Source organism: Pinus tabuliformis, chromosome 4_1 (assembly GCF_031772625.1).
Source record: "Pinus tabuliformis cultivar Carrire ecotype Pingquan chromosome 4_1, CPIR1, whole genome shotgun sequence".
Taxonomy (NCBI): Eukaryota; Viridiplantae; Streptophyta; class Pinopsida; order Pinales; family Pinaceae; genus Pinus; species Pinus tabuliformis.
In genome coordinates this window covers 606,642,514-606,653,801 of record NC_142303.1, presented here as the reverse complement: position 1 = coordinate 606,653,801, position 11,288 = coordinate 606,642,514, and the positions used below count along the sequence as shown (strand labels likewise).

The 11,288-nt window shown below is 40.2% G+C and overlaps 1 protein-coding gene across 1 annotated transcript; it reads left to right on the top strand.

Annotated features, from left to right (window-relative positions):
* Window positions 1-339: 339 nt before the first annotated feature.
* Window positions 340-5,300, top strand: LOC149177463 (uncharacterized). The gene is made up of 4 exons (XM_089420147.1): window positions 340-1,204; window positions 1,320-2,415; window positions 2,537-2,809; window positions 2,934-5,300. The coding sequence occupies exons 1-4, from the start codon at window positions 642-644 to the stop codon at window positions 5,106-5,108; spliced, it is 4,107 nt and encodes a 1,368-aa protein (XP_089276273.1). The 5' UTR covers window positions 340-641; the 3' UTR covers window positions 5,109-5,300.
* Window positions 5,301-11,288: the final 5,988 nt, after the last annotated feature.

Below are 11,288 nucleotides of genomic sequence, written 5' to 3'. Positions count from 1 at the left end.
TGCCAACCATGGACAGTGATGGACGTCGACTCCCACTTGCTTCTTATGTGGATGGATGCCACCTGTATTGCTTAATAAATTAACTTATCAACCTCAGGAATCAAATCATGTCTCGGGTTAGTGGATGCAGTTGCTTTTGCATAAAGATTGGGCCCCACATATCTGTGGTCACCATATCTTCCAAACGATGCAGGAATATATGGTCGGTGACTCAACCCTCAATAATGCAGTGAACGAAGGAAATTAGCAGCAGCTTTACTGATTTCACAATTTAATAATGACGATGCAGGAATATATGGTCGGTGACTCAACCCTCAATAATGCAGTGAACGAAGGAAATTAGCAGCAACTTTCCTGATTTCACAATTTAATAATAAAACAAAAGTATCCTAAATTTCATTCAATAGAAATATATATCGACTTGGTTCGTTCAGCGAAAAACAAATCCTCTGAATTAGTGTCTTCATTTATTCTCATCGATTCGCTGGTAGGTGGTCTTGCACTAGTGAGATCATTCAGACGAAAATATTGAGGTTCACCGCTCATTCCCAATCTCTGTAAAACATCTTGGATCTCGCTTGCTTCTTTCTTCTCTGTAAAACGTCTTGGATCTCGCTTGCTTCTTTCTTCTTCTGTATCCGATGGCGGATCTTACTGGGGATATCACATGCGTCGCCTCTTCTTCGTCTTCATCCACCAACACTGGCCAGGTTTATGACGTTTTTTTGAACCATCGCGGTCCCGACACAAAGAAAGGCCTCGCCAGCGATATCTACCGTCGCCTTATTGTCCGTGGGTTAAGAGTATTTCTGGACCAGCCAGAACTGCGCAAGGGAGAGGACATCCTTTCTCAAATCGAAGAGGCTATTCGAACCGCCTCAGTGCATGTCGCAATATTTTCTCCAACATATGCTCAATCAAGCTGGTGTCTTGATGAGCTCGCACTAATGGTGGAATCCGGGTCCACCATTATTCCGGTCTTCCATAATGTCGATCCTTCGGAAGTTCGCTGGACGGGGAGCGGCAAAAAGGGAAGGTATGCTCAAGATCTGCAATGTCTAGAAAACAAGACAACATTGGATCCATTGGATCCTCGTACCAACAAAGAGAAGCCACGATATGATTCTAGCACTCTGAAAAAATGGAGGGATGCTCTCTATCTTGTCTCCAATAAAAGCGGTTTTGATATGAACGCATACAACGGGTAAGCGCCATACTTTCTCCACTTTTTTTTTCTCAGTTATTTAATAAATAATAAGGTATATCATACTATATTTTCGGAGACGTTTCTCAATCAATATATCGTGCATATCGTTCAGCGACGAAGGGCTGCTAGTTGATGCGGTCGTCGAAGAAGTGTGGCGAAAAGCTAGGAAAACACCTCTTTATGTGGCCAAATACCCTACTGGCCTTGTTGAGAAAATAAAAGACGTGGAAAGAATGGTGCAGCAGCAAAGCCAGAAGATGAGGGTTGTGGGAATTGTGGGCCTTGGCGGGGTAGGCAAAACGACCCTTGCAAAAGAATTCTTCAACAGACACACATCAAATTATGATCGATATTGTTTCCTGTCTGATGTGAGAGAAACCGCCGCGAAGAGCTCTTTAAGTTCATTGCAGACAAAACTTCTGGAAGACTTGGCTCATTTGAAGGACGTGCAAATAAGCTACACCGATAAAGGCATAGGGGAGCTCCGAAAGCATCTCTCATCCTCCCCCCGATCTCTGATAGTCTTAGATGATGTTGATCATATTGATCAACTTGAAGCATTGTTTTCACCAGTGATAGATACCATTCAGGCCAGTAGTTTAATCTTGGTTACTTCTCGCAATAGGGATTTACTTACAAGCTCGGGAATTCTAGACGAGTCTATTTACAAGCAAACAGGCCTTAACCGGCAACAGTCTAGAGCACTATTCTGCTCGCATGCCTTTGACCAGAGTTGTCCTGTGACGGGATTTGAACAACTGGTTGAAGATTTTTTGAATTTCTGTGATGGATTGCCCTTATCTCTTAAGGTCATCGGAGCGGCTATTCGTGGAAAAGATTCTGAGTTTTGGAAAAGACAGCTAGACAAATTCAGAAGAATACTTCCCCAGGATATTCATAGCAAGCTTAAAATTAGCTATGATGGTCTGGATAAAGAGGAGCAGGAGATCTTTTTAGACGTCGCTTGTTTTTTTATAGGAGAAAACAGAGATACCGCCATCAGAAGATGGAACGGATCTGGCTGGGACGGATGGCTGGGTCTCCGTAACTTAGAAAACAGATGCCTTGTAGAGATCGACAGTGAAGAGTGTATAAGAATGCACGACCACCTCCGCGATCTTGGCAGAGATGTAGCAGAGAAGGAACAACCGCTTCGACTTTCGCGACCAAATGTCAATCTTCTCCCTACTCTTTCCCCCTCATCGCCTGTACGTATGTTGAAGCTCTCCACGGATTTTCAATTAGCAGTGCCATCTCTAGATTGCCTTTTTGTTTTGAAATTTTTTTAGAAAAAATCATGTTTTTAACAGCTCCGAGGGAACAATTCAGGTGCGAGGAATTAGCATGGATTATGGAAATGGCCGCGAACAATTTTTCGAATACATTAGGGTCAACTGCAACCTAAGCATGTTGGAACTGCTTAGGGGTGAAGGTTCTTTTGTTGAAAGCGTATTCAGTGCAGCGGAGTTACGACAACTGATATATCTCCGATGGGAGAAGTCTCCGATCTCCTCAATATCTTTCACAATTCCAACAAGGAATTTAAGAGTGTTATACATAGAGGGGGAAGAATTGAACACACTCTGGCAACATGAATCTCAGGTAGTGCAAATTCTAATTTATAAAAATTGCTTGCATTTAAGAATTGTCTTTGTTTATCACAATGTAAAATAGGTGACATTTACAGAGGCAAATCGACTTTAATGTTTTTATGTACACATTGCAGGCACCACTACAGTTGACGGAATTGTATATTGATGCTCCCCTTTCAAAGGTTCCACAGTCTATTGGTAAACTGAATCAGCTCGAAAGAATTGTCCTGAAAAATGGTTATTTTAAAACTTTACCAAATGAATTCTATGATATGCATTCATTGAAGCATATCACGTTACAAAACTGTAAACAAATGATCTCGCTGCCGGATTCAGTTGGGATGTTGACGGGCCTCCAGACTCTCAACTTTTCCGGGTGCTCCAGCTTGAAGCGGCTGCCAGACTCAACGGGGCAGCTGACGGGCCTCCAGAGCCTCAACTTGGGATACTGCACCAGCCTGCAGGGGCTGCCAGACTCGGTGGGGCAGCTGACGGGCCTCCGGACACTCGACTTGCAACTGTGCAGTAGCCTGCAGGGGCTCCCAGACTCGGTGGGGCAGATGACGGGCCTCCAGGAACTCCACTTGCAATGGTGCTCAAGCCTGCAGGAGCTGCCAGACTCTGTGGGGCAGCTGACGGGCCTGGAGAAAATCTACTTGATCGGGTGCATGAGCCTGCAGGGGCTGCCAGACTCGGTGGGGCAGCTGACGGGCCTCCAGGGACTCCACATGCAAGCGTGCTGCTTCAGCTTGCAGGGGCTGCCAGACTCGGTGGGGCAGCTGACAGGCCTCCGGATACTCGGCTTGGAAGACTGCAGCAGCCTGCAGGTGCTCCCAAACTCGGTGGGGCAGCTGACGGCCCTCCAGGAACTCTACTTGGAAGGGTGCTCGAGCCTGCAGGGGCTGCCAGACTCGGTGGGGCAGCTGACGGGCCTCCGGGAACTCTCCTTGGAAACGTGCGAGAGCCTGCAGGGGCTGCCAGACTCGGTGGGGCAGCTGACGGGCCTCCGGATACTCAAACTGGGATCCTGCTCCAGCCTGCAGGTGATCCCAGACTCGGTGGGGCAGCTGACGGGCCTCCAGAGACTCCAACTGGGACGCTGCACTAGCCTGCAGGTGCTCCCAGAGTCGGTGGGGCAGCTGACAGGCCTCCGGGTACTCGACTTGGAAGACTGCATCAGCCTGCAGGGGCTGCCAGACTCGGTGGGGCAGCTGACGGGCCTGGAGCTAATCGACTTAATCGGGTGCTCCAGCCTGCAGGGGCTCCCAGACTCGGTGGGGCAGCTGACGGGCCTCCAGGAACTCTACTTGGACGGGTGCTCCAGCCTGCAGGGGCTCCCAGACTCGGTGGGGCAGCTGACGGGCCTCCAGGAACTCTCCTTGGAAACGTGCGGGAGCCTGCAGGGGCTGCCAGACTCGGTGGGGCAGCTGACGGGCCTCCGGATACTCCAACTGGGATCCTGCTACAGCCTGCAGGTGCTCCCAGACTCGGTGGGGCAGCTGATGGGCCTCGAGAGACTCCAACTGGGACGCTGCACTAGCCTGCAGGTGCTCCCAGAGTCGGTGGGGCAGCTGACAGGCCTCCGGGTACTCGACTTGGAAGACTGCATCAGCCTGCAGGGGCTGCCAGACTCGGTGGGGCAGCTGACGGGCCTCCAGGAACTCTACTTGGACGGGTGCTCCAGCCTGCAGGGGCTCCCAGACTCGGTGGGGCAGCTGACGGTCCTCCAGGGACTCTACTTGAGACGGTGCTCCAACCTGCAAGCGCTCCCAGACTCGGTGGGGAACTTAACGAGACTCAAATGGCTTAAGTTGTCTGGGTGTTCCAATTTACAGATGCTGCCCAATTTTCGGCATTTGAACTCGTTGGAGGAGCTTCACTTGTCTGGATGTTCCAATTTACAGATGCCGCCCAATGTTCAGCATTTGAGCTCGCTGGTGAAGCTTTATGTGTCTCACTGTTCAAAACTGCAATGGGGTGCTGGAGTAGTCGAGTCCCTGCGCCATCGACTGGGAAATGGCTTCATCGAAGAAGGCGGCGAAAACAGTAATGAAGAAAGTTGGGAAGAAGGCGGCGAAAACAGTAATGAAGAAAGTTGGGAAGAAGGCGGCGAAACAGTAATGAAGAAAGCGGCGAAAACAATGAAGAAAGTTGGGAAGAAGGCGAAAACAATAATGAAGAAAGTTGGGAAGAAGGCGGTGAAAACAATGAAGAAAGTTGGGAAGAAGGCGAAAACAGTAATGAAGAAAGTTGGGAAGAAGGCAGCGAAAACAGTAATGAATAAAGCTGCAGCGAGTTGTATAATATAAAAGAACTTCTTAAGATCAGATGGCCACGGTGCTCGCCACACCCCGCAAAGAGAGCTGTGTCATTAATCTTCATAGAGATGTAATCACAGGCAAAATGAATTACACAATGTACAGAATGCTCTACATTTTACATCATGTGGAGTGGTAAAATATACTGGTGCAAAATATATTGAGCCATAATAACATTTGAGTTTATGGTGCACATAACATTCGAGTTTATGGTGATTTTTTTAATATTTATTTTTTCTTAAATACAACGCATAAATATAAATTTTGTTTTTTAAATAATTTTCATTAATAAATTTAATTTTATTATTAGATTAATATAAATTTTTGGATAATATATTTTAGTTATTTAAATATTATTGGTATAAGAAATAATAATTACTTTTAATTAAATTTTCATATATTTTTTAATTTCCAATTTTAAATCCTTTAATTCATATTTCAATTATTTATTCTTTTAATAATTTCAATTTAATATATATATATATATATATATAATTATTATTTTTAATATTAATTTAATATATATATATATATATATATTTATAATTATTATTTTTAATATTAATTTATTATATATTTGTTTATTACTTTTAAAACTTATTTTCTATTTTAAATATTCAAAATCTTTAATACATATTTGAATTGCTTACATATATATATGATTAATTGAATGAATAATATATACAATTTTCAAATCTAATAATAGCATCATAATATTGATGACATCCTATAAATAATAGTGATATTTATAGATGGCATCAAATATTAAGTGAGCAAGAACAAGATTTTCATGAATGATATTTCTCATTTATGTAGATTGTTGTACTTGCAAACCAAACATCTACAACTAATTAACCAAATAGACAACAATATTGATGATGACTAGTTAAATTTACTCTTGATCTCTTTTACACTAATACTTATATTTATATGGATAAATATAAATAAACAATTTTGTAAAATATAATTAGTTTAATATATAGCATTTACCGAAAAACATTTAACAAAATTAAATTCTATTAAAAAAAACAAAAACTAAACATATGTAATTTCTCACCTCATCCTTCACCTCAAGTAAGATCTATACTACAATGGAGAGGATAAAAAACTATATTTCAACCACCTTAAAGTAGATCCAACAACCTTTCAAAAATAAATGAATTATATTAGTTTTATTAAAATTAATTCAATCTTAGTATTTAACCATTTTAAATATATTCTATAATGATTATATAAAATTTAGAAAATTGGCATAATTAAAAATTAGTTTAGTATTTTCTTCATCATAATAACAATGAATACATCAAGGTTTCCATGTAACTATCTCCCTCTATCACCACACTTCAGGAGGGGTACAATGTTTGTCTTTTTCCAATGAAGGTTGTGAATTCATTCACATTTGAACTAATCCTCTTTGTTTGGATAGAAGACCTTGTACAACACTCTTTTTGTGTTTCCATTAAGGCCATTTAAAGGAATCACTTTAATAGCATAAAACAATCAATCATTTTCTTGAATTATAGCCCTTTCAAAAGTTTGACATGATACAAAGGAAATAGGCCATTGGGTCATTCAGAAGGATCACCCATTCAATGCCTCCAAAACATTTCCTTGATGTAAGAAAATAGGTCATTGTGTAATTTTGAATGATTTCCTAATAGGTGTTTTTGAATTATCTACCTAATGTAAGGAAATACACCATTAGGCCATTTATAAAAATCCCATTAGGGGCATTTGTAAGATCCGTGTAATGCAAGGAAATATGCCATCAAACCATTTCAAAAGATTGATTATTGAGTGTTGTCTTGCTCAATGTGAGGAATTAGACCATTGAGCCATTTTGAAATATTATCTATTATGTTCTTTCAAAACATCCACACAATGTGAAGAAATAGATCATTAGGCCATTTCAAAAGATTGACTGGTGGGTGCTTTGAAAATATATACCCAATACAAAGAAATTGGATGTTGAATCATTTCAAAAAATTTCCCACTGAACACTTTCAAAAAGCTCGGCCCTATTCATTAGGCCTCTTTTGAAGATGTGAAGTCAAGCCACTTTGAAAAATAGAACAAGGCCATCAAGCCGACTTCGAAAAAACTCATCAACCAATTTCAAAGTATCACCCAATTGGATTAAATAATGAAATTAACCCATAACAAACAAAGATCGATAGCCTTATTCCAAGTAAATACTTCAAATTTCAGCATATGGGGGCCTATGATCCTTGAACACTTTGAACATCAACAAAAGGACTTAAATTTGGTCAAAGGATTTGAACAACATTCAAAATCAAAAAGTTTGATGGTTTATTTAAAAACCCTACTTCATATTGGCATCTAACATGTAGCCATTGAATATGCATAAATGAATTCCAACTTTAAATGCATAACGTATGTCTTGAGGAAATAAACTATATGGGAATACCAAATTTAAAAAAACATTTGCAACATTTATGTATGCAACTTCATACATAAACAACAAACAAGCTTAATCAACAAAATTATATAACATTTCATTAAAGAGATGTAACACTTACCTTTAAAACAAATTGGTCTAAGGAAATCAATTGTTGATAGAGAAACTTTCCACCCAATTGTATGCATCCACTGCATATACTACCCCCAAGCAAGGATGAGGTCAGAACCTAGCTCAAAGTCCTCAAATCTCACTGAAACCTAGCTCAAATCAAAGATCTCATCACTCTGAATCCAATGGCGTGAATGACATGTCAATCCTACACTGTATGTGAAAGTTATAACCATCTAAATTTGTTGTCAAATAGTAAAAGTTGTGTGTAGGTAGGCCCCATACACTGCCATCTGGCACTCCCATAAGCCACCACATGGAATCTCTGTCAACGAGTATGGAATCTTCCGGGCCAACTAGGACATGATACATGTGCATGACTGGGCATAATAAGTGGCCCAATCACGGGGCGCCATGTGGCCTAATCACAAGGTGCCACGTGGTACCATGTGGTTGGTTGATCAACCTTGGCCAAATATGGTAGGGTGACTAGCAGGAGATAAGTTGGCAGTCTAGATTATTTTTGGTGGATTCAAAGACAAGTTGGCGGTCACGGTTAAGTTTGGCAAAGGAAAGTGGTAATGGGTTGGCAGGCCAGCAAAACTCCAAACTCCAAACTTGGTGGATAGGTGGCGTCGACCAAACAACCGTTTTGTTTTCAATTAAAAAATGTCATACGATTTAGGTCCACGGGGTTTGAACCTGTGACCCCCTCGCACCAAACACATTGGCAATAAACCGCCAACCGCCTGTTGGTGCAACGGGCAAGCTAAAAGGAGATTTCAATCCGAAATGCAATCCTCCAATAATTTTCTTTTTTTTTTTCCACAATCGCTATGAAATCATTTGGTAGCGTCCATTTTCTAATTAACTGTGTAGTCTCTACATAATGATTTGGTAATGTTGTTTGCTACAAAATGATTTGGCAGCATGCTATCAAATTTCTATACAATGATTTTGGGGAAGATGAATCGACTTAGCTCTTTCCCAATCCAACTCTCAACGTCCTTGACTTGCTACTCAATATAGTAAACGATTTACTTTGCCTTTCTTTACCGAAGTTTGCAACATTAGTTCAAACTTGACAGTCGAAAAACCAATCTAACCGAGGTTTTGACCATATTCAAAATATGGTACTCTATTTCAGTTTACTAGCGTTCAATTTGCTAGAAAAAATCCACTCATTCACTATTCCAAAAAGGAATGAGAATTACTCCACGGTATTTGAAATCGATACAACAAGAATACAAAATATAAATGAACAAATCACACAACGATTGAAGCCATAATGTACAAATTATTAATGTAAATCGATTCAACAAGTTACAGGCTCTCAAAATGATCAAACACATAGGAATAAAAATGCAATTAATATCAGTTCATAAGAACAAATATATTTGGTTTAATCATAGGGTTTTGATTCAATCTCAAACCATACAAACTCATAGTGCCATTTGTTGTTCATTTACGCCATTCACACAAAAATACCTTCTAATTCACACAGATTGGTAAGTATAGGTGGGTTTGCAACTTCATAATTATAGTTACACAGAGAAACAATGAGTTCCTCTATTCCTCTCCCTCAGGAGCTTCTAGACACTCCTCCTCTTTATTCCCCAAAAAGAAAAAAACTATGACAAACAAGAGTCATGGAATGTGAATCATTTCCCTTCTCCACAATATAAGGGAATTGAAAACTAAACTTACATTAGAAAATAACTTCTCCAACTTATTTGTAAAAAAAATCAAAACTCACTCCTAAATTAAACTTTTAAAATTTCTTAACAAAAATGTTGGGTGTGTGTTATATTCTTTCCATGACTAACCTCACGTGCAGACCTACCTATGGTTTTGTGCATGGGTTTTGCACATGGTTTTGGGCATGATGGTTTTCTGTCCATGGTATCTTGTAGATCTGGTTAAGGGAACTATGGTTATGTCCTAATCCAGGCTTAATGGATTGGGGTTTATGAATGCTTCAGAATGTATATATATGTGTTGTAACAATGAAAGGAATATAATGAAAAATCAATCAGGTAGTCCCAATTTTGGGATCCAGGGTAAAATCTCTATGTATTTGTTTTGTGTTTCTCGCCATTATATATTTTCTATTTTTAATAATTTGTTTGCAAGTAATTTTGGTATAGGGTTAAAACCTACATTTGGTATGAGAGTTGTTTCAGCTTCAAGGGTATGCCTTTGCTGTTGAGGGTTTTTTCTCGGGCCCGTGTTAGACCCTGTTTAGTGGGAGATTTGCGAGATCGATTCTTGTGGTGAAAGAAGATGGAAAGCAGTGGAAATATAGAGATCGAGAAATTTAATGGTCAGAGTTTTGAGTTGTGGAAACTCAAGATGGAGGATCTACTGGTGGATAAAGAATAGTGAATCACGGTAGATCCGAGTACTAAACCAATGACAATGTGAGATGAAAACTCGTCGAAGTTGGATTAGAAAGTAAAGAGCACAATACGGATGTGTATCTTAGATTTGGTATTGTTAAATGTATCAGGGGAGGATATGGTGAAGGCTTTGTGGGACACGGTAGGGACTTTGTACCAATCTAAGTCTCTGGTGAACAAACCGTTCCTATGGAAAAAATTGTATAACCTGAGGATGAAGGATGGAGACTTAGTGACAAAGAATTTGAACGCATTTAATATTGTGGTAAGTCAATTGTTATTTGTTGATATTAAAATTTCAGATGATGATAAGTGCATCAATTTGTTGTGTTCTCTACTAGATTCGTGGGATAGTATGGTTGTTGCAATAGCTAGCAATACAACTACCTTGAAGTTTGATGAAATAGTCTCATCCTTGCTATCAGAGGAGATGAGATGAAAAAAACTGGAGGGCTAGAATGGAGATGCCTTGTCTGTATGAGGACAGTACCAGAATAGAAACAAAAATAAGTCCTCGAGTGGGAGATCTAAATCTAGAGGGAGATCTAAATCTCCAGGAAAACCTGTAAAGGTGTGTTGGAAATGCGGAAAGGAAGGGTGCTTCAAAAGGACAGTAGGTTTAAATCTCCTAAGAAAGGAAAGGGATTTGATGATGCTCCTTATGTAGAGGAAAAAACCACCTCATATGAAGGTGGGGATGTGTACTTGGCTTCTTCTTCAAGTACACATGTAGATCATGAGGCATGGGTTATTTACTCATGTGCATCCTTTCACTTCACTCCCCATAGGGAGTAGTTATGTGAGTATGAGAAATATGATGGTGGTGATGTCTTCTTAGGGGATGATAGGAAGGCTAGAATCATTAAACGTAGAAAAGTCAAGATGAGGTTGCAAGGTGGAAGGATTAGAACACTTTCGGGTGTTCTGCATATTCCTGCATTGAGCAAAAATCTGATTTTTGTAATCAAGATGAATGATGCAGGTGTAAAAATAGTGTTCAAGAAAGATACCTGTAAAATAGTTCGGGGAGCATTGGTATTGATGCGGGGAGTTCGTATTGGAACTATTTACAAGATTTTGGGTATACTTTTATTGATGGGTGCAATAGTTCTGCGGTTCCTGAAAGTGGAGCAGAAAATCTAGTGGTTTGTGGAGAAAAGACCATGCTATGGCATCAAAGGCTTGGACATATTGGAGAGAAGGGCCTTTGAATACTTCATGGTAATGGTATGGTAGAAGTTA

Coding starts and splice junctions, on each gene's coding strand:
- LOC149177463 (XM_089420147.1), top strand. CDS start 642: ATGGCGGATCTTACTGGGGATATCACATGCGTCGCCTCTTCTTCGTCT. Junction 1,205..1,319: donor GATATGAACGCATACAACGG/GTAAGCGCCATA, acceptor CATATCGTTCAG/CGACGAAGGGCTGCTAGTTG. Junction 2,416..2,536: donor CTCTTTCCCCCTCATCGCCT/GTACGTATGTTG, acceptor GGAACAATTCAG/GTGCGAGGAATTAGCATGGA.